General features: G+C 56.0%; 6 protein-coding genes across 7 annotated transcripts; 3 read left to right on the top strand and 3 right to left on the bottom strand.

The window, feature by feature from the left end:
• The first annotated feature begins 889 nt into the window (after nt 1–889).
• On the top strand, nt 890–1,912 carry LOC117641821 (P17/29C-like protein DDB_G0287399). Its single transcript, XM_034379485.1, has 3 exons — nt 890–1,192; nt 1,320–1,423; nt 1,872–1,912. Exons 1-2 carry the CDS (start codon nt 1,008–1,010, stop codon nt 1,414–1,416), a joined length of 282 nt encoding a protein of 93 aa, XP_034235376.1. The 5' UTR covers nt 890–1,007; the 3' UTR covers nt 1,417–1,423; nt 1,872–1,912.
• Nucleotides 1,913–2,517: 605 nt separating this feature from the next.
• On the bottom strand, nt 2,518–4,122 carry LOC117643429 (nudC domain-containing protein 3). Its single transcript, XM_034382333.1, has 4 exons — nt 4,056–4,122; nt 3,869–3,964; nt 2,908–3,075; nt 2,518–2,715 (listed from the first exon to the last, which is right to left on the bottom strand). The coding sequence occupies exons 2-4, from the start codon at nt 3,944–3,946 to the stop codon at nt 2,518–2,520; spliced, it is 444 nt and encodes a 147-aa protein (XP_034238224.1). The 5' UTR covers nt 3,947–3,964; nt 4,056–4,122.
• An 86-nt stretch (nt 4,123–4,208) lies between these two features.
• On the bottom strand, nt 4,209–5,750 carry LOC117641076. Its single transcript, XM_034378184.1, has 4 exons — nt 5,555–5,750; nt 5,084–5,350; nt 4,829–5,014; nt 4,209–4,743 (listed from the first exon to the last, which is right to left on the bottom strand). Exons 1-4 carry the CDS (start codon nt 5,621–5,623, stop codon nt 4,429–4,431), a joined length of 837 nt encoding a protein of 278 aa, XP_034234075.1. The 5' UTR covers nt 5,624–5,750; the 3' UTR covers nt 4,209–4,428.
• A 3,057-nt stretch (nt 5,751–8,807) lies between these two features.
• LOC117639280 (pancreatic lipase-related protein 2-like) lies at nt 8,808–11,260 on the top strand. The gene is made up of 10 exons (XM_034374808.1): nt 8,808–8,878; nt 8,983–9,062; nt 9,241–9,370; nt 9,444–9,593; nt 9,674–9,833; nt 9,912–10,143; nt 10,221–10,472; nt 10,578–10,695; nt 10,867–11,012; nt 11,097–11,260. The coding sequence occupies exons 2-10, from the start codon at nt 8,987–8,989 to the stop codon at nt 11,222–11,224; spliced, it is 1,392 nt and encodes a 463-aa protein (XP_034230699.1). The 5' UTR covers nt 8,808–8,878; nt 8,983–8,986; the 3' UTR covers nt 11,225–11,260.
• A 125-nt stretch (nt 11,261–11,385) lies between these two features.
• LOC117643422 (cuticle protein 19-like) lies at nt 11,386–12,290 on the bottom strand. Its single transcript, XM_034382320.1, has 4 exons — nt 12,279–12,290; nt 12,096–12,221; nt 11,850–12,023; nt 11,386–11,771 (listed from the first exon to the last, which is right to left on the bottom strand). Exons 1-4 carry the CDS (start codon nt 12,288–12,290, stop codon nt 11,493–11,495), a joined length of 591 nt encoding a protein of 196 aa, XP_034238211.1. The 3' UTR covers nt 11,386–11,492.
• Nucleotides 12,291–13,257: 967 nt separating this feature from the next.
• Nucleotides 13,258–18,240, top strand: LOC117640273 (puromycin-sensitive aminopeptidase-like). 2 transcript variants are annotated; one of them, XM_034376675.1, is made up of 14 exons: nt 13,258–13,583; nt 14,177–14,418; nt 14,492–14,645; nt 14,722–15,013; nt 15,095–15,243; nt 15,337–15,501; nt 15,572–15,676; nt 15,753–15,996; nt 16,087–16,355; nt 16,456–16,678; nt 16,755–16,954; nt 17,042–17,149; nt 17,236–17,355; nt 17,448–18,240. In XM_034376675.1, exons 1-14 carry the CDS (start codon nt 13,455–13,457, stop codon nt 17,661–17,663), a joined length of 2,616 nt encoding a protein of 871 aa, XP_034232566.1. In that variant the 5' UTR covers nt 13,258–13,454; the 3' UTR covers nt 17,664–18,240. The 2 variants fall into 2 exon arrangements, with proteins under 2 accessions (XP_034232566.1, XP_034232656.1); XM_034376765.1 differs by lacking the exon at nt 13,258–13,583 and adding an exon at nt 13,997–14,014.
• Nucleotides 18,241–19,956: the final 1,716 nt, after the last annotated feature.

Raw genomic sequence — 19,956 nt, 5'->3', positions numbered from 1 at the left:
GGGCGCTAGACCGACTCCAGGCTAACTTCTTCTACACAGACTTGGGGCTTCCCTGACCTGACGCGCGTGGACTTCCGAGAGACTTTGGCGACGGCGCGAAAAACAATTCGGCGGGGTGGTGGGAAGCGCGGGATGAAGCGGGGACGCCGCCGTGCGTGACGCGACGAGCCCGCGGAAAAGGAAGCCGCCGTGGACGGGGCTCGAACCCGCGCCCTCACCTCGGATGTCGGCTGCTGCCTCCGCGCTGCGCGCGCTGTCCCTGGTCGCCCTGGTCGCGGCGGTGGCGTCGTGGGCGTCGCGACGCTCGCACTCACACATCGAGCACGTGACGGCGTGCGGCGCGGGGGTCGCGTGGCGTGGTCCGGCCGCGGCGGCGTCTCGCTGGAGACTGAGCCCCTCGCGCCCCGCGCCCCGGCAGCGCCGCCGCCACCCCCCCCCCCCCCCCCCCCCCCCCGCCCCGCCGCCTCGGCGCCCCGACTCGCTGGATCGGCTCATCGGCAATGAGGGCGTGCAAGTGCAGGCCGAGCGGTGCGGCGCACTGCGGGCCACGCCGTCCAACGCCGTCCGCACGTCGCCTCAAGTGCGGACAATAAAAACTGAATCCGGTTCGAGGTTTTTCGATACTCATATTTCGGCCGTTAGTTTGGTGGGTTTGTGATAAGCTAATGGATTGCTCGGTTTTAGGGGTTCAATCCCCGGCCGCGCCGCCACTGCGTTTCGTGTTGTCCTTCTGTCGACGTCTCAGGCGAGGCAGCGCGCGGCCGGCAGTGCGTGTGACCTTAGGTTCGGTTCGGCGCTCGGGACCAACAATACCACACCGAAGGGGCCCGAGCGGGGCTGGGCCGCCGAGGCCGGCGGGACACCCAGGCCGGTCGCTAGGCAACGGGTAGCACCGCGACACAGCGCTCAGTCGGCGAGTGAGCTTGGAACGGATCGGACCGTACCTCTAGCAGCCAAACCAAGAGCACTCCCAGCCAAGTCCCCAGGACTTTCCCAGCCAGCTTACGATGGCCGTGTTGAAGACCTTCATCATCCTCGCCCTCTGCCTGCTGGCCTTCGCCGCGCTCGCCAGCGCCGGCCGGCAAGACTCCGGCTCCGGCTCCGAGTCGGGCTCAGCCAGCGGCTCCGAGGAGGGACCCGCCCCTGCAGGCGGCTCCAGCCACGGCAGCGCCAGCAAGAGCTCCAAGAGCGGGTGAGTCGACTGCCCTCCCTCGTCGGACCCCGTGCCCCACGCCCTGTGCCCCGTGCCCTGTGCCCCACGCCCTGTGCCCCGTGCCCTGTCCCCGCTGCCCCCTCTGACGCCGCCCGTGCCCTTGCAGTGCCGCCGGCCTGATGGCGAGCTCCCCGCTGTTCGCCGTCGTGTCCATGATGGCCGCAGCCCTGGTGGCGCCCCTGGCGCGCCTCACCTCGCAGTGACCTGATGGTGAGTCCGCAGTGTTAACCTTCGCCCTGTCCGCGACGCGTTGGCCTCGGACGCGGCACGTCCCGCCCGGGGTCGGTGTTAGGTTGCCGCGACTGTAGCTCGAACAATGGCCCCGGTTTTGCAACAATCGCCACGGCTTGGCGTTGGCGCGCGGGATCCCTGCGTTCCTCTCGCTCGGATCTCAGCACGCGCTCTCTAGTTCAATTATTCGAGTCGCATTCCTGGAACACGTCGCGGACTGCACGGCCGTCATCGCCGCGCTCCGCTGTGCGGAGTCGGTCCACACGGCGTTCGTCGCTCTGTCTCTCTCCCACCTTCGCGGAACGCCGCGAGAGCGAGAGAGACGGGCCGATCGCTGTGCAGTGGGTCGGCCGGGTCCCGCACGGGAATAAAACGAAATGCACGACCCGCGGCGCTGATTGATCATTTGGTGCTTGTGCTGTTGCAGGGGCAGCCGAGGAACGCAGCACTCGACCAAATTTCGCCGTGACCCCCTCCCCCTCCCCCTCCCGCTGGCGAGCAGCGCGTCGAGCAGCGCTCCGAGCGCCGCACCCCGCCGGCCCCGGGTGCAGTCACCAGCCACGCCGCGCGCCGCCGCCAAGCCACGCGCCCCCTCCGTGACCCCCGTCACCCCCGTCCGCGTCTTGTTGCATGTTGCCTTTATGTTCTGGAAGAATAAACGTGTTGCTCTTGTGTGCACCTTCCGTCTCGTTCCTTCTGACCTGTCTGGCCACCGGCTGGGGAATGGGCGGGGTGGGGGTGGGGGATGGAATGTGGGGGGCGAAAGATGATGGAAAAAAATATTTAAAAAACGAAAATAAAAACAGCAAAGACAAAAAAATCATAGCAAAATAAAAAAGAACTTTAAGAAAGAAAAACATGATAAAATAGTAATTAAGGATTGAAAAATGAAAGAGGAGAAAAAGAAACTCGGAAAAAGTTGGTGGCGCGGAACTTAAAACAACACTTTGCAAACTCAATTCTTTATTCAGCGGTCACTGGCGCTAAACACGGTACAGGAGAAAATGCGTTGTTTGTGGCCCGGACGCTGCCGCGCGCCCGCAGGTGTGTCTTGGTGGTCGTGCTGGTCGCGCTCAAGCCGGCGCCTGCGGGTCCTGCGGCCGGCCGTCCCGCTGCCGTTTCTGCAGGTCTTGCCAGCGCAGCCGCTCCACCAGCATGGCCTCCTCGCTGGGCAGCTCCTCCAAGGGCAGCTCCCTGGCCGGGACGTCCGCCGCCGGCTCGCCCTCCAGCAGGCCGCTCCACCAGCGGGGTCGCGCCTTCTCCAGCTGGACCTGCCGGCCGAGCCGAACCGAAACGGAACTGACGCCGGCGATACCCCGCGCGCAGTGTTTGAAAAAAGCGAGTATCTCTGGCACGTGGAGTATCGACCCACGGGTCCAAGACCTGCCCGCTAGCCGCTACTCGACATCCCAACCTAATCCGAAATGTAATCCAAAGTTGAAATGTTATCGTAGGTGACTGACGTGGACGTGCTGGCGCGGCAGCAGCGTCCAGAAGCTCTCCTTGTCCTTGACGGCGTGGGTCAGCTTCCCGTCCACCAGGACGCGCGCGCCGTACTTCACCAGCAGCGAGTCGGCCTTGATGAGCACCACGAGGTCCTCGCAGGACACCGCGTCCGCCGGGACCACCACCTTGGAGAGGAGCAGCACGGCCGTCAAAATGTGAGATTTCCGCCTGTAATTGCAGAGCGGGTGTGCGGGCTTTCTTGCGGGCGCCGCGAGGCGACGCGGGGACTTGAACCCGAGCCAGGCAGCGCGGCAGCCCAATGGAGATATTCAGCACCGATCGCAACGACGTTATCCCCGCGCGATCCCCGAGGACGCCGACAGCGACACCGCCGTGCCCGTTCCGGAAACAATGCGCCAAGGCGTGCGCCAAGTCGAAACCGGAGGCTGCGGCCCTGCGGGCTGCGGGCTGCGGGCGGACGCTTCTTGTTTCCACTCATCGTGGCGGTGCTGGCCGCGCTGGCTGGGCTGACCCCTTCGCCGTTTTTGCGTCCTCGGACTTGAGAAACTCGACTCCCCTCCCCGCCCCGCCCCGGAGGATGACGGCGGCAAGTGGTCTCAGAGGGAAGGTGCCAGGTCACGCCACGCCCGCCCGGGCCGGCCAGGCCGACCAGGCCCAGCCAGGCCCGCATTCTAGTTTTGCCAACTGTTGAAAGAGAAATATGGACGCACTTTGCCGTCTTGGCGTCCCGGGTCCGGGCGGGTCCAAGGGCCGACGGCAGCCTCCCGGAAGGGGCAGTCGGCAGCCTGCCCGTTCGGGTCACCTCCAGAGCAAACTTTGTGCGCGCGGTGAGTGACTTTTGTGCGTCGGCAGCGCGAACGCGCGAACCGCCCTTGCCAGCAACGCGTGAATCATCATCCATCCTCGCTCGTGTCTATCTTCGTGTGGCTCGGACTCAGTCGGTGGTTTTGGACCTGCCTGTACGTCCAGGTCGGAGTGCGTCTGGCTCCAGCGGTAGGCGCCCCGGTCGGCACCGTTGTAGGTAGCGGGGTCCATGTGCCGGATTCGGCTTGACTTGAGAACAACACGTTTCAAAGTCGTTGTGTTTATTTCTGCTTTATAAGTTTTTGTTGTTGCCATTCATTTTCCAGCGGGCTTTACTGACCTCTTTGCCGTGTGAGGCGGTGGCCGCTCTGCTCGAGGCCGTGAAGGCCGTGCAGGCCGTGCGGGGGCGTGCGGGGACGGGCGGGGGCACGCGGCGCTGTGCGGGGGGCGCCGACAATGCCCGCCGCCCCCCGGCAACGCCGACGACGGGGGCGGCACGAGAATTTTAATAAACCTGAGTAAACGCCGGTTGCGCCAGGCAGTAAACCTCCGGGGGGGAACCTTGCTTCTAGCTTGAGAGTGACTGCGGAGACCGCGCCACTGTTTTTCACCGTTTTTAAAAGGAATGACGGCTTTAATGCGGTGGTTATTTACAGTCAGACTTCTTATCGACAGTCGTTGCACTTGAGGATCCCGCCAGTGCACCTCGCGGTTCACGACGCCGTCCTCGCCCTGGAGGCGGCGGTGCACGACGAGGGCCTCGAGAGGGCCAGGGCGCGCTGCACGCCGGGCCCCCAGTTGTTGAACAGGCCGTCCTCCAGCCCCACGACGCGCAGGTCCGGGTTGGCGTCGCGCAGCGCGGTCACGGCCACCATCATGGAGCCGTAGTTGCCCAAGTGGCCGGACAGGCGCAGGCACTCCAGCTTGGGCAGGCGGCGCGCCTCCAGCACGTGCTCGGCGCGCATGTTGTCGGCGCGCACCTCGCGCAGCGGGCACTGCGCCAGCGGCAGGGCGAAGCGCGCCGGCACCTGCAGCAAAATCAAAATTGCGTCAATTTACCGACAGATTGAACTCTCGGCAGGCAATGACCACCGCTTCCACTCGCCGCCGTACCTGGCAGCGCTGAAATGAGATGGTGTGCAGGTTTCGGCAGGAGCTGCCGACGGCGGGCAGCACGTCGAACAGGGAGGGGTTGACGCCGTCCAGGGAAAGGCACTCCAGCTTGGCCGCCAGCGGGGACCTCAGCACCCACGTGGCCGTGTGGCGCCGGGGGAGTCCCAGCAGTGTCAGTGAGGTCAACTGTGACCGAAAAAGACTTTACTCCGGTGCGGGACTCGAACCCGGCCGCGTCTCTGATGGTGTACGCACGTTCGTCCAGCCGTCGAGCCGCCACAGCGCGTTGCTGCAGCTGACGCCCAGGTGGTTGAGCCGGGCGCACTGCTTGAGCAGGCGCATGAGGCGCGGGTTGAGCTGCATGCCGGGGCTGAGGATGAGCTCGTGGAGCTGCGGCCCGCGGACGCGCAGGAAGCCGCGGAGCAGCCACGTGGCGGGGCCCGCAGGGACGCCGCGCAGGTCCAGGCGGCGCAGGCAGGGCCAGCCCTCGTCCCAGCACCAGCACAGCTCCTGGGGGAGCCCCTGTGCGTGGCCAACGAGGAGGGATCGGGCAGATTAGTGCGGAACTTCCTCATCGTGCCGCCGCGAGCCCGCCTGTCCGCGAGATGGCAGCACAGCCCGCCGGCCGCCACTTTGTAGTGGCGATACCCCGCGCGCTGGCGCTCGGCGAGCCCGGGGTAGCGGCGGTGGCGCAGTCGGCGATTGAGTTGAAAAACGGCTACTCACGTCAGGGTCGCAGAGCCACTCGCCCTTGACGGTGTTCATGGAGAGCTCGAGGTGCTGCAGGCGCGGCATGGAGGCGAGTAGCGTCCACAGCTGGGCCGTGTCCTCGTCCAGGGGCGCCTCCAGCTTGAGGGAGAGGCTCTCCAGGCTGTGCCAGCTCTTGTCCAGCAGCTCCAGAAGGCGTCGGCGGCACTGCAGGCTGCGGCCCAGGGCGCCGCCCAGCCCGCCGCCGCCCAGCGAGCCGCGGTGCACCGTGCCCTGCACGCCGCCGCGCACCGGCATGCACGCCAGCCCGGCCAGGCGGCGGGGGTGCGACGCGCACGCCAGCACGGTGCGCCACTGCTCCTCCGTGAGGAAGCCGGGCGCGCCGCACTTGCGGATGTCCAGGGACAGCACGGCGGGCGGCAGCCACCTGGGAAAAGGAAAGGCGTTACAACGTGCACAAAGTACGTACCGGACGGCCAGCAAGTACCAGCCACTCACCCCGCGCGCTCCGCGAAGTCAGCCTCGCGCTCGAAGGTGAGCGCCACGTGCGCCCAGACGCCGCGCGTGGCGGCCAGGCGCGCCCACAGGCGGCACACCTTGGGCACGGCGCATCGCAGGGTGCGCTCGTCCAGCAGCCCGAGGATCACGTGCACCAACTCCTCGGGGAGCTGCTCCATCCAACGCTGCGAAAAATAAAATTGTCTCTGAGTGCTTTGGAGAGAAGTCGCCGTCGTGTGCGCTGCAGGCGCGTACGATGGGTTGCCTACTCGGCCCCTGGACGCCTGCGGTCACGCGGGTAGGCAACCCTATGCACGCGCGCGCGGCGTGCGGCCTACGCTGCAAGGCGCCTCTCTGCTTCTTTTCGCGTTTCTTTTCCGAGTTCTTTTCTCTTTCCACAACGGGCTTCGAATGACAACGAGAAGTGGGAGGGGGAGTGGGGCGGCGCGTCTCCAGCAAGCGGAGCCGAGCCGATTCACCGATTCCGAAGCCGACAGGCGAATTGGCCGCGTCAATCAAGGCGCGGGGGGAATGCCGAATGCCGAATGCCGAATGCCGAACGCAAGACTGAAATGGCGAAACGGCGGTGCGGCGCTGCATTAAGGCGCGGCCTGGGCCTGCGGCACTACTGTACCACGCGCAAGGCTGCACTCCGTGCACTTACCGCGCGCGCGTCGGTGTGTGTGAGACAGAGAAGTAATGACAGTACATCGGGTGGGGGAGAGGGTTGGTTTCGGAGTGTTTAGGGTGGCCGGTGCATGTCACGCTCGCCTCGCCCCGTTGGACGAAAGCGAGGCATGCCTCGCGGTGACAGGCGCGGCGCGGCGGGCGAGGCAGCCGACAACACACGGACGTTATTGGCACCTGTCGAGGCTCTCCTCTCCCGAAACAGTTCAGTGATCTTGATATTGGTGCAGCCGGCCCTGGCGGCGCGCCAAGATCAACTCAAGGGCGGGGTGGGCCGGGCCGGGCCGGCTCTTGGTGACCCGCTGAGGCGTGATTTCACCCCGGCAACGCCTTGGACGCCGTGCAGAGGGCTTCACGCAAGTCGCCATTCCTTTCTGCAGTGCCGCGGGTGGCTCTGCCTTGACAGGGATTTGCATAAACAACGAGCCTCGCGGCCCTGACGCCGGACTCACCTCCGGCGGCGGCGCTTCAAGCGCATTCGGCATGCAGCCCCGTCACCGCCGGGCCCTGGACGACCTGCAGCAGCACGCCCCGCGCGGCCAGGACGACGGCGAGGGGTTGAGGGCGACGCTGTCAGCGGCAGGACGGGCGGGGCGGGGCGGGTTGGGGCGGGTTGGGGCGGCGGCAGTCGTGGTTGTCGGAGGGCGGACGGGGTGGCACTGACGCCTGCATCGGACTGGCCGAGGGACTGGCGGTGCGACGCGGCGTTGCAGCGCAGTGCCCCGCATCGGCACCGATCGGCACACCGCCAGCAAGCACTGCGCCACCCGCCTTTTTAATCTGTTAGATTTTTTCCATTCATTTCAATTGATTTACATATTGAAAAAGAAATGTTTGCATGGTCGAGAGTGAAAGAGGGGTGGCGCCCAGTCGTCTCACGACGCAGACTGAGTTTCATGAGAGGAATAACATGAAAGCAATCACCAGCAGAAGGAAAAGTTCCTCTAATTAGACCGACGCCTTGTCTATGTTGATGGGGAACTTTGACGACCGCGAGCTCGGCTTGAACACGTGTCTCTTTGGTAGAAAACACCAAAACACCGCACCGGTCGGGGCCAAATAATGTGGTCACGTTTCTTCTCAAATTGGTCGTCCCAAAGATGTGGCTTTCGCCGATGGTCGCGTTCGCCGAAGACCCGCCACAAAAATCGGTGGTTTCGGTCACCGATCGTTCTAGAGATAGACGCGTAGGGCACCGCACTGTGGGCCGGCCGGCCGCATCAAACGGCGATAATTTAATCTGCATTCTTCTATTTTCGTTTTTGTGTTGTTGTTTGTTTTAGGTATTCTACGGTCTTGGCGGGCCGCGGCGGGCCGTGCGTGATGAGCGATCCTAGCAGTGAGTCTGCGAGGTTTCCACGGCCAGGGGATTTTCCAGCGACCCTGTCCTGACCGTCGCTGGAGTGGCTGGTCTGGAGTCGGCGCCTCGGCGGCGGAAGCTGCCGGGAGGACGCGCGACGCGCGGATGGTGCGGACGGCCGTCTCTCGGCGGGCTGGATTATCGACACACTTGACACGCTGGACACTTCGAACCGCCGCCGAGTCGAGCCGTGTCAAGCTCAAGGTCACGGTGAGCCGACCAGTTGGATGCGGTGGCAAATTTTCATTGAAAACAACACCAAGTCGATTCATTCGTCTGCGGGATTACTAGTGTATCCTACCGGCGCGGCACGCGAACGAGGAGAACAGGCGCGACCGGCCGCCGGCCGCGTGTTGCTGGGGAGGGCGGGACGGGAAGAAGATGCGAGGATTAATCAAAAGTCTTCTTGGGGTCCATTGGCCTCGCCGGCAAAACATTCGCGTGCGAAGCAAAGAAGGGCCATTGATTTTGTTTTATTCTCGTGTCTCCAAAAGCCTTCTATCTCATCTCTCTCTCACTCACACACGAATGATAAGAAAACGGAAGGAAAAGAACCTAAAGATGCTGGCGATAATGGAGATGTCTCTGTCGCGGATAGAGGGAGAGAGAGAGAGAGAGAGAGAGAGAGAGGAGAGAGAGAGAGAGAGAGAGAGAGAGAGAGAGAGAGAGAGAGAGAGAAATGGGGGACCGGGGGAGGGGGAGCCCCTTCCACTGCCTGCTCGTCTTGCTCTACCGCTTTTAGCGCCCCGCCGGATTCGCGGACACACTCGGTCACACTCGACCGAGTAAGACACACGGTACGTTAGAGCGAAGACTGCCGCGGGTTCGAGTCCCGGCAGTCCCGGTTTAACGGACGGGCTTTTATCAATTTCCAATTTTTGGCTTGTTTTGCTGTTTGCAGAACCATGCACGTCAGCAGGACCGCTCCTCTCTTCGTGGCGCTAATAGCGCTGCTGGCGCCGGCCGCGGCCGCTCCAGCCAGTGAGTAGTGCGGCCGAGGAATCGTTTCGTCGCTCTGCCTCTCTCGCGCGGTAAGCTCCTTCAGTGCGGAAAGGACAGAGCGGCGAAACGAATCATCGGAGTCAGGATGCAGTACCGCGCGACGGTCCTCTCTGTTGGCGATGTGTTTGATGACCGGTTTGTGTTGTGCCTGCGCCAGCCCAGAATGAACAAGACCCAACCACCACGACCACCACCACCACTCCGAAGAAGGGCCTGCTGGGAGGCGTCAGGTCCGCCATCGGCTCCGCCGCCAACAAGGCCTCCAACGCGGCCAACACGGCCACCCGGTGAGCGACGCTCCATTGAACTTACGACGATCTTCGCCTGGCTGTTTTAAACTCACAGGTGAGCTTTGTGCAGGTTCGCCACGACACTCAGCACGGACGATGAGCTCTGCTATGACATCCTGGGCTGCTTCTCGCTGCGGGCGCCCTGGGTGTCGCCCCTGCGGCCTGTCCCCAAGCCCTCGTCCCCCGAGGACATCGACGTCAAGCTGTACCTGTACACCAGGTGAGGCCCACAGCGCGCCGCGAGCTAGTGCACCCGCCCTTGCCGCGTTGGTCGTTTCAAATTGAGTTTCCTCCGCGCAGGAATCACCGCGAGCGCTACAACGTGACCACGTTCCCGAACATCGTCCTGGACGGCAGCGACTACGACGGCGGCCGGCCGACGTTCTTCGTCGTGCACGGCTTCTCCAGCGACGGCAACGCCACCTGGCTCAGCGACCTCAAGGACGCGCTGCTCGGAAAGGTACAGTCCGGACCAAGAAGAGCCCCGCCGTGACTTTTGGTTTGGCCGTTTTGAAAATGAGCGTGTGTGTTGCCCCAGGTCGACGGCAACGTGTTCCTGGTGGACTGGGGCAAGGGCGCCAACGACGGCACCTACCTGCAGGTCGCCGCCAACACGCGCGTGGTGGGCGCCGAGGTGGGCAGGCTGGGCCGCTACCTGGTGGACGCGAAAGGCGCCAAGGCACGCGACTTCCACTTCCTGGGGCACAGTCTGGGCGCGCAGATCTCGTCCTACGCCGCCAAGAACATCACCAACGTGGGACGCATCACAGGTCAGTCTCGGATACGGCCTCGAAAAACAAGCGCACGGCGGATGCCCAGAATGGACGCTCAAAAAAGAATTCCGCAGCCATGGACCCGGCCCAGCCCCTGTTCGAGAACCTCGACAAGATCGTCCGCATCGACACCTCGGACGCGGACTTCGTGGACGTGATCCACTCCAACGCCAAGCCCACCATCCCCTTCGTGGGCTTCGGCATGATGCGCCCCGTCGGCCACGTCGACTTCTACATGAACGGCGGCGCGGACCAGCCCGGCTGCGAGACCCCCAAGCTGGACTCGCTCAAGAGCATTGGCGACCTCGCCAAGATCCCCATCAATGGTTCGTTGAATAATTCCCCACGTGCGGAAACTCCCGGCGAGTGGCCGGTTGCTGTCCTTGTTTTTACTGCTTTGTTATTGTTTGGCGCCGTGCTCGTCTGCGCAGTGATCGGCAACCTGGTGGCCTGCTCCCACGGCCGCTCCTACGAGTACGTCACGGAGGCCATCAAGAGTCCGTGCCGCATGTGGGGCCACAAGATTAACCTCGCCCAGCAGCTGCTCAAGTGAGAAATCTTCACCGAAAACCTCTCTCTGCGCGTTCCGCTTCGCATCCTTGGTCACGCGAACGGGAACGGGGCGTCGGATGGGTTGCCTGCCCACCAGGCGCCCCTGCCTGGACGCTGGACGCGCGCTTCAGGCTTTGACGCGTCTTTTGTTATTGTTGTTTTTGACAGTCTCGGCTCCATCGGCCGGCTCAGCATCATCACGACCAACGGCAAGTGCAAGACGGGCGAGTGCACTCCCATCGGCCTGGACACGCCCGGCTACCCCACCAGGGGCACCTTCGCCGTCGGCACCGCGCCCTCCATGCCCTACTGCGGTAAGACAGCCGCAGCGTTTCCGCGACCCGTTTTTGCTGAATGCAGTCTAATGGGGTTTTGTTTTTGTTTTGTTTTCGCTGCAGTGCCGGACACCTCGGACGACGGGCAGCAGCTCGATGAGTTGGCTAAACTGGGCGCCCTGGGCGGCGAAGCTGAAGGGACCACGGCGTCCGCTGGTCTGAAGGGGAAAATCGGCAAGCTCATAGGATAGACGTATTATTTACAAATTAAAAAATATACAAAATTATGTTTGAATTTTTCTTTCCTCGGCACTAATTTTAGGATTCACGCACCGCGAAGACGGTATTCAAACAAAACGAAGCAATGTTTCCGACTTCGTTTATTATCTCAAACAAAGCCCAATAATAATCACCGAACAGACAACACTTATGAATTAATTAACAAACGAAGCAGGGAACACTCCAATGACTAGAATCAGATTACCAGCTAAAGTTTCTTCTCCTGTATGAGTCGGGCAGCTAGGGTTCAAAATCCGTGTAGCTCGACCCGGAGAAGTACTCGCTGCTGGGGTCCGAGATGGGCTCCGAGATGGTCTCCGAGATGGTTTCTGAAATGGGCTCCGAAATTGGTTCCGAAATGGCCTCGGAAAGCCCAGAGGGCTCGGAAGCCCCGATGATGACGATGGGGGAGTCGGGCGCTTGGATGGCCGCCTTCTGGCTGGCGTGCTTGGCGTCGGCCTTGTAGGCGGCGGCCTTGTAGGCGTCGGCCAGGCTCGGGTCGGACTGGTGCACATTCGCCTGGAAAACAACATCAATCGATTTGATTTTATAGAGAACGAGAAGGAAAGATTATCCTTGCCGGAACGGCGCTCTGACCTGGAATCCGTTCTTGGGGTCCACGGTATAGGTGACGGTCCTGACGGACCCGTCGGCCTCCAGCACCTTGTACTCGCCGCGCACGTTGTCACCGTCGCGCTCCTCCTTGTGGCTCTGCGCGTTGCCGGACTTGGGGTCCTGCACGCCGTACGCGAACGCGTACTCTGGCCGCGACTGCAACCAACCAACACAAGTAGTGGCGGGTTCGAACCGTCCCCGGGGAACACCGTTTCCCCGCCAACTCACCCCGGCGCCAACGTGCTCCAGCGTGGCGTCGTAGTGCAGGTCGGAGGAGGCGGCGGCCGCGCTCGCCGACGCCGGCAGGCCGCTCGGAGGGATGACGGGCTTGATGATGATGGGGCCGATGGGGCCCTGCGCGCGCGCCGCCGTCGCCTGCAGCAGCATCAGCAGCACGGCGCACGGCAGCACCAGCACACCCATGGCTGGCATGCTGCGGCGGGATGCAGCGGGATGCGGTCGCTGGTCGGGGCGGACGCTGACTGCACGCCGGGCCCCCGGGCCGCACAATTTAAGCAGCCCGTTGGACACGGTGGCGGCGGTGGAGGTGGTGGTCACGGTAGTGGACGCCGCGACGCCGCGACGCGCTGCCCAGCGCGCTGCCCAGCGCCCAGCCCAGGCCATCCATGTCTTGCACCATGCCTTTCCCCCGCCCTGCCGCTGATTAACTGCCGCGCCTACGGTGAAAACGGAACGGGCATCGCTATGGCATCGCCAGCTCGCACCAAGGACCGCCCCCTCCGCCTCTCGTCCTCCAGATTGGAACCGCTCTCCGTCGCGCCCCTAAACGCCGCCAAGGTGCCTGACAGGCCAAGCCAGCCAAGCCGAACGCCCAAAGACGAGCCGCGCTGATCCAGACCCTGTCCAGACCATGTCCAGACCCAGCGAGCCCAGCGTCCAGCCAAAGAGCCGATCGCAGCGCGCACCGGGCACGGTTGGCACGGTAACGGGGTGGGCGGGCTGCACGGCGCTGCAGCGCGGCACCGCGGGGTGGGTCGGGGTCGTTGCTCCTGGAGTAGGCAACCCAGCTTCCTGCAGCCTTCAGCGGGCGCGCATTAAAAACCAATACTCTGCGCGTCCAGCCCTGCAGCCCTGGCGAGGCGGGGCAGGGCGTCGGGTCGAGCCGCGGAGGGCCGAGGGCAGGGGGTGGGTCGGGGTCGGGCAGTGGCGGTGCGCGGTGCGCGAAACTGCGGTCCCCGGTCGCGGCCAGCGCTGGAGGTGGCGCTCGAGGCCCCGGCCTAGCCCCGGCCCCACGTTGCCATGCACCACCCACCCCGCGGAGCACGCCGAGCCGAGCCACGAGCCACCCCCCGAACGGGACAGAGACGGGGCGCGCGGGGGACGCTGCTGCTGGAGAGAGACGTGGAGAGGCAGCGGGACAGGCACAGCTGGAGTGAGAGGACTCTCCGCTCCGCTTCGTCCGCCAGCCACTCGCCTCCCCTTCGTGCTGGTCGCGGCCGCCGTGGCGCTGGTCCCACCCTTCAACACAAAAGGCATCCCCAGTCCCCGCTTTTGACGGGGACGCTGTGGATCCTTTGGATCAAGGGTCGGGCCTGGACACTGGGCGTCTCGCTCATCCCGTCGACCATGCCTCACGCCCTACCCCACCAGTTCGAGAGGCTGCCCACGCACGTCGTGCCCTCGCACTACGTGCTCCACTTCAAGCCCGACCTGGTCAAGTGCGTGTTCGACGGCGAGGTGACGGTGGACCTGGAGGTGAGCCGGTGCCTAGCGCGAAGCTTCCCCTTCGGATGCAGAGATTCAGACGGTCGCGCCATGCATGGACCCGTCCTTCCGTCATATCCGACGCGGGTGCGGGTCGGGTAGCTAACTTCCGGGTAGTAGCGCGGGACCGCAGCGGTAGCTTAACCTTCCCCCTGTTCTCCTTGGGCACTTTAGAAAGATCGCGCCGTGTGATAAGACAGGAGTGAGTGGGTGTTCCTTTGTCATGGAATACTCAATATATCTCATGTTCATAACAATAACCTGCGATACCACAACTTTGGAAAAAGTTGTCTGCTGTCAACCAGTGAGAGTTGACAGGTGTGGTTATGTTTCTGGCTTTGCTGTGTTCTTTTTATCACATATTTCGAGCCCTGTCCATTGTCATGTCTCTTAAAGCCATTTCGACATTGGGAATAGTTTTAGTCCTGCTTCTTACTTATATATTATACAAAATACCTTTTTTATCTTTACTTTTTCATCCATTTAAAGACCATTTGTAGTGTTCTGGTTAAAATTTGAGGCATAAATATTCGCAACCCAGTCGGTTTTTCTAAATAATAATTCTTTTTCTTTAAATGTTCTAGGTGAAGGAACCTACTCATCGATTACTATTCAACTGTGTTGATCTCGAACTGCTACATATAGAACTACACCTTCAAGATGGAACCTTGTTCTTACCCAGCAAAGTCACATTATCGTGCCACTGCGAAACTGCTGCAGTCATTTTTGCATCCAAAGTGCCCCCTGGAATTTGCAAATTGTCAATAAGCTTCAGGGGTTTATTAGATGACGGCTTGAGGGGATTTTATCGCAGTAAATACATCAGGTTTGTAGCCTTTTTCAACAATGTACAAAGTACAGAACTTTATCTAAGAATATATCAAAACCTTTTCTTCTAGTCATGACACAAAAGAGGAACGCTACTGTGCTGTCACTCAATTTGAAGCTTGTTATGCACATCGTTGCTTTCCTTGTTGGGATGAACCCTCCATCAAGGCGACTTTTGACATCTCCCTTACAGTACCTAAAGACCGAGTGGCGCTGTCGAACATGGTCAGTTTAATTACAAGCATCAAAATATTAAATATCAGAAAGTAAATGAAGTGACTTTTGAAAAAAATCTTTGCAGCCTGTAACCCATGAAGAGGAACTACCAGATGGAAATAGACTGGTCCGATTTGAAACTACCCCAATCATGTCAACTTATCTTGTTGCTATGGTAGTGGGAGAGTTTGATTTCATCGAAAAGATGACTTCATCTGGTGTGTGTGTTCGAGTATATACACCAGTTGGAAAGCAGGATCAAGGTCAATTTGCTCTGGAAGTAGCTGTTAAAGTGCTTCCATATTTTGCAAATTGTTACAAAATCAGTTATCCCCTTCCAAAGATGGATCTGGTGGCTATTGGAAGCTTTTCAGCAGGTATTGTTTTCTATTATCTACTTTGGCCATCAATCTTTAGACTCTTAAAATGAATAACACTTTAATATGATGGTTGTAAAGGTGCAATGGAAAATTGGGGCTTGATTACATACCGAGAGACGTGCCTCCTTGTTGACCCTGACAATACGTCTACTCAGCGGAAACAAGGGATTGCTCTCTATGTGGCTCATGAGATGGCTCATCAGTGGTTCGGCAACTTGGTAACTATGGTATGTTTATTTGTTCCTCTATTTCTGTTTCTTTCTTCTTCTTCTTATAATTACTATTATTGTAATTATTTATTTTATTTTTTTTCGGTCCAGGGATGGTGGACTCATTTGTGGTTGAATGAAGGGTATGCAACATTTGCTGAGTTCCTCTGTGTTGCTGAACTGTATCCGGAATATGACATGTGGACCCAATTCGTCACTGAGACATACAGTCCTGCTCTGAGATTGGACGCTTTAAAGAGTAGTCATCCTATAGAGGTATTTTAAAAACAATCCTTGTATCATCTGTTAATACTGTAGCTTTGTCTAACAAACTTATCCCCTCTAGGTTCCTGTTGGACATCCTTTAGAGGTTCAAGAAATATTTGATGATATATCCTACCATAAGGGAGCGTCTGTGATTCGTATGCTGTATAGATACATTGGAACCGAGGTAAGTTTCTTGTGAAATCTAATTATTTTATGTTACTTGATAACCTTATATTTTACCAGTTAATTCCATGTTACAGGACTTTGCCAAAGGGATGAATTTGTATCTCAGTAATTTCCAGTATGGAAATGCTACAACAGATGACTTATGGGAAGCACTTGAGGAAGCATCCAACAAACCCATTTCTGAAGTTATGCCTTTGTGGACCCGGCAAATGGGTTATCCTGTTGTTTCAGTAAGATGTGAAGTAGTGGGAAACAAGCGCAAATTTTACTTGAAGCAGTCTCCATTCCGCGCAGATGGTGCTTCTGTTGATCCAGATGGTGTGTTTGGCCTATTTTTAAATTGTACCTCTCTGATCACAGATCTAAACTCAGAATGATAATAATTTGTTTTTTCCTTTTTTTACTCAGAACCCAAGCTTTGGATGGTGCCTATTGAGTTTAGCACAGCAAGTGTACCTAATGAAAGTGTGCATGTGATTGTGTTGAGCACAAGAGAATCCACCATATTTATTGATGATGTCAAGCCTACAGATTGGATAAAATTGAATCCAGGAAGCTTTGGCTTCTATCGAGTGCATTATTCTTCAGAAATGTTGCAAATGCTACAACCTGCTGTTTCAGATTGCTCACTTCCACCAATTGATCGTCTTACACTCCTTGATGACCTTTTTGCATTGGTATGCTTCTTACTTTGCCCATTGAAAATTTATATGGTATTTATTCATTTATTTCTTAAAACAATGCATAATTAATTTTTTTTTTTAAATTTTTTCTAAGGTTCAAGCTGGTCAGTGTTCCAGTGACCAGGTTTTACGTCTCTTGGATGCAATGAGGAACGAGTCCAACTATATAGTTTGGTCTGAAATTGCCATTGTTCTGTTTAAATTTCAAAAGCTCTTAGAGTATGCTGAAGATGTTCTCCCTTCGTTTATGGCTTTTGGTCGCCACATGCTGGGGCAGTTGCGACAGTCAATTTCTTGGGACCCTATACCAGATGAGAGTACGTCAACTGCTTCTCAGTCACTTTACCTTTAATTTCTCATTCTCATTGATTATTATATTGTTTCTTTGTTCAGGTCACAAAGACAAACTGCTCCGTAATGTCATACTTGAGTTGCTTCATAATTTTGATGATGATATAGCAAGAGAAGAATCATCAAGGCGTTTCGAGGCTCATGCCAATGGCACTGCCACTCTGTGGCCAGATATTAGAGGCACTGTATATCGAGCTGTTCTGAGCAAAGCTGACACAGCTACTTATGAAATATTTTTAAAGGTGCTTGATTTGAGACATGTGGCAAGTAGTAAAAATCCAAATTATTCTAAAATTATTAATTCTGAACCTCTCTTTTTTCTTGCAAAGATGTACCGAGAGGAGACTCTTCAAGAAGAGAAAGAAAGAATTTCTCATGCGTTTGCATCTATTGAAAATGCAGATCTCCTGAAGGAAGTCTTAATGTTTGCTCTGTCTGTGAGTAATGTATCAATTAGAGAAAATGTGTTATGGCAGAATCATTTTTATGTGCTTTGTTATTATTATTTAAATGTTTTTGACAGGATGAAGTGCGATCACAATCAACATTAAGTATACTAAGTGCTATTGCCCAGTCATCAAAGGGTCGAGAAATTGTTTGGACTTATGCTAAAGAGAACTGGAATAAGCTGCATGCAAAATATGTAAGACAAATTGTCTCTTCTTTTAAAAACCAAAATAGAAAGCACTTTAAAAGCAAAAGAGGTGATCAAAAACATATTCATTTCTGTTACAGGGGGCTTCTGTTATTTTGTCACATTTCATAACAGCCTCTTTCCAACATTTTGCAACTGAAGAAATGGCGGACCAACTAGAAGATTTCTTTGTGACCAATGATACAAGGGGAACAGCAAGAGCTGTGCAGCAAACCATAGAGAGAGTTCGCATCAATGCTGCCTGGCTCAAAAGGGACCTTACTTGCATTAAATCATTTTTGGAAAATTTTAAATAAATTTTTCTTCCTGTACGTCTGACCACTTTTCTATTTATGAAAAAAATCGTATTGATTAGTATGATATAGAATTGCACAATGAGGCATATAGGTCTCCTTAAACTTAAATTTTGGTGGTTTGACAAACCCATTGCCCCTGGATGGTTGTCGAAACGTATTCATACTAGTTGTCTTTCTAATTTTGGATATTTCTCTTCTAATTCTGGGAGAAACTTTTACGTCTGTGTAATTTTTTTCTTTATTGGGTGTATGGGCCAAAAATTATTGTTTAGTTAAAAATTAATAAAAACAGGCAATTGTTTGCATAAATTTTGTTTAGTGTTAGTACCAACGAATTTTTAAATTTTTATTTCTTGGCTGTGAATACCAAAACTCATCAACAATATTTATTCAAGACTTGCTGTAAATATCTTAGTTCATTCGTATTCTACACTGTGTATCTAACGTTATTCACTTTCATGTCGTAAACTTCCCTCAAGCAATTTTGACATTTCATTCTCTGTTTTATCACATGTTCACCATGTTTGTCATTATGTTTTCATGTATCAATAAATCAGTTCACAATGTTTTTACTCCACTCGTTGTAGTCGTCCTCCCCGGACACATTCCTGCACCGCCGTGCCGGCTTACCAGCCCTTACACCTGCACCCTGCGCGCCCTGCGCCAGCCGGCCCTCCTTTATGAAAGCAAAGGACCAAGGTAACGGAACGGACCGACTAACGGTACGGGACGCCTCTACCACAACTCAAACCGGTAATCTCCTCCCACTCCACCCGCTCTCGCTCTGGCTCCATTTTTTTAAGCGCTCTTTTTTCTTGCTCATAGGCACTCGTACGGCAGGCCTCATGTCCTGGGCACTCTAGTTCTCCGCTAGGCTTCCGCTAGAAAGTGTTTGCAGAGAAAAGTGAATGCCTTTACCACCCGTTTGGTACCGTTTGACACGGAGAGTGGAGGTCGCGCTTCCCCCTCCCTCCTCTCGCGTACTCACCCTACCCCTCCTCTCCCCTCGCTTGTTTGTGTCATGTTTGGTGTTGGTTGGTGGATAAGGAGGATGTCCTTGGATTCAGGATGGAGTCGTTGGAATAATCAAGACTAAGATGGTGCTCCATAGACTGTGTATTCAGGACTGTACTTGACTGACTGACGTACAGAACTCAACTCAACTGCTTGATCCGAAGACCATACAAGACTGACATGACAAGGTATACATGATTCTTACTAACTTCAGACAACCCCATCTAGGAGGCCGTGACCATACACCATATCCTCCCCCTTGTTACTTTATGTTTAAAATCACTCACAACTGACATTTACAATTTACACGATGACGCAGTAGGATAGGACTAGTATTTAACAGTATAACAAGACACTGACTTTACGAGAACTACTTAAGCTTACACACAACTCAAAATATGTATGACTTCATTAACTGACTTAATTAACTATTAACGTTTGACACTCGAATATAACTCAAACTGACAACACTGAACCACAATACTACTACTATCCTCCCTCTCACAACACAAAAAAAATTAACTGAACCATAATGTAACAAAGAAAAGCAAAGTGAAGCATCATCACACTTATGTATTAACGGGTATTTGGAGTTTGGAGACACCATTTTATTTTAAAACACTTATGATTAGGTACACACACATTCACACAACTAAATGTAATATCACAGACGAACTACATGAACATGTTACACAGAAAGACAAAAAAAAAAAAACCTACATAACGACATAGGAAAAAATAACAATTAGTACTAGAGTAGACAATGATGAACGTTTGACAAACAGACACAAAAGACAAATGTAAGTGAGTTGACTAATACATAGGAGCATGAAAAGCAAACAAGACTCCGAACACAGTAGCAATTTGGAAGGTTGCCCGAGGGCCTTAGCAAACACTGAACCAAACCAATTTACCTCACTACAAACAAGAATGTCACTATGACACGAACGTCACTCACAAAACAAATGTTTGAGTATCACACTGAATTTACGAGAAATGAAACTTGACACATTTACTCGACTTGAACAAGACTTACGATTAAACTGACACACAACGATTAACCACACTGACAAACAACAGGCGGACTTGAAACACAAAGACTAGTCATGCAGACAGACAACTGCAGACAGACACCACCACATTGGGCTGTACAAATGGTATTGACATAACCACACCACAATGGGTTGAGTGCTAGGCATAGACTTGCCATAGCTGAGATAATAACGAGGTGTTAACATACCTCACCAAGACTTGGATTTTGACGAAACATATGTAATGT

The sequence above is a fragment of the Thrips palmi genome, unplaced genomic scaffold (assembly GCF_012932325.1).
Source record: "Thrips palmi isolate BJ-2018 unplaced genomic scaffold, TpBJ-2018v1 HiC_scaffold_1, whole genome shotgun sequence".
NCBI classification, from domain to species: Eukaryota; Metazoa; Arthropoda; class Insecta; order Thysanoptera; family Thripidae; genus Thrips; species Thrips palmi.
Note: the sequence above shows the minus strand (reverse complement) of the source record. Positions and strands in the feature narration are given on the sequence as shown.

What these genes read in the sequence shown, in the direction of transcription:
- LOC117639280 (XM_034374808.1), top strand. Translation starts at nt 8,987, where the DNA reads ATGCACGTCAGCAGGACCGCTCCTCTCTTCGTGGCGCTAATAGCGCTG. An exon ending in CTCGCCCAGCAGCTGCTCAA is followed by an intron (nt 10,696 to 10,866) that starts GTGAGAAATCTT and finishes TGTTTTTGACAG; the next exon opens with TCTCGGCTCCATCGGCCGGC. An exon ending in GCCCTCCATGCCCTACTGCG is followed by an intron (nt 11,013 to 11,096) that starts GTAAGACAGCCG and finishes TTTTCGCTGCAG; the next exon opens with TGCCGGACACCTCGGACGAC.
- LOC117641076 (XM_034378184.1), bottom strand. Translation starts at nt 5,623, where the DNA reads ATGCCGCGCCTGCAGCACCTCGAGCTCTCCATGAACACCGTCAAGGGC. An exon ending in GGCTCGACGGCTGGACGAAC is followed by an intron (nt 5,015 to 5,083) that starts GTGCGTACACCA and finishes TTTCGGTCACAG; the next exon opens with TTGACCTCACTGACACTGCT. An exon ending in TCTCATTTCAGCGCTGCCAG is followed by an intron (nt 4,744 to 4,828) that starts GTACGGCGGCGA and finishes ATTTTGCTGCAG; the next exon opens with GTGCCGGCGCGCTTCGCCCT.
- LOC117643429 (XM_034382333.1), bottom strand. Translation starts at nt 3,946, where the DNA reads ATGGACCCCGCTACCTACAACGGTGCCGACCGGGGCGCCTACCGCTGG. An exon ending in ACTCCGACCTGGACGTACAG is followed by an intron (nt 3,076 to 3,868) that starts GCAGGTCCAAAA and finishes CTCCTCTCCAAG; the next exon opens with GTGGTGGTCCCGGCGGACGC. An exon ending in TGCCGCGCCAGCACGTCCAC is followed by an intron (nt 2,716 to 2,907) that starts GTCAGTCACCTA and finishes CTCGGCCGGCAG; the next exon opens with GTCCAGCTGGAGAAGGCGCG.
- LOC117640273 (XM_034376675.1), top strand. Translation starts at nt 13,455, where the DNA reads ATGCCTCACGCCCTACCCCACCAGTTCGAGAGGCTGCCCACGCACGTC. An exon ending in GAGTGGCGCTGTCGAACATG is followed by an intron (nt 14,646 to 14,721) that starts GTCAGTTTAATT and finishes AAATCTTTGCAG; the next exon opens with CCTGTAACCCATGAAGAGGA. An exon ending in TCGGCAACTTGGTAACTATG is followed by an intron (nt 15,244 to 15,336) that starts GTATGTTTATTT and finishes TTTTCGGTCCAG; the next exon opens with GGATGGTGGACTCATTTGTG.
- LOC117643422 (XM_034382320.1), bottom strand. An exon ending in TGGAGCACGTTGGCGCCGGG is followed by an intron (nt 12,024 to 12,095) that starts GTGAGTTGGCGG and finishes GGTTGGTTGCAG; the next exon opens with TCGCGGCCAGAGTACGCGTT. An exon ending in ACCCCAAGAACGGATTCCAG is followed by an intron (nt 11,772 to 11,849) that starts GTCAGAGCGCCG and finishes GTTGTTTTCCAG; the next exon opens with GCGAATGTGCACCAGTCCGA.
- LOC117641821 (XM_034379485.1), top strand. Translation starts at nt 1,008, where the DNA reads ATGGCCGTGTTGAAGACCTTCATCATCCTCGCCCTCTGCCTGCTGGCC. An exon ending in AGCAAGAGCTCCAAGAGCGG is followed by an intron (nt 1,193 to 1,319) that starts GTGAGTCGACTG and finishes GTGCCCTTGCAG; the next exon opens with TGCCGCCGGCCTGATGGCGA.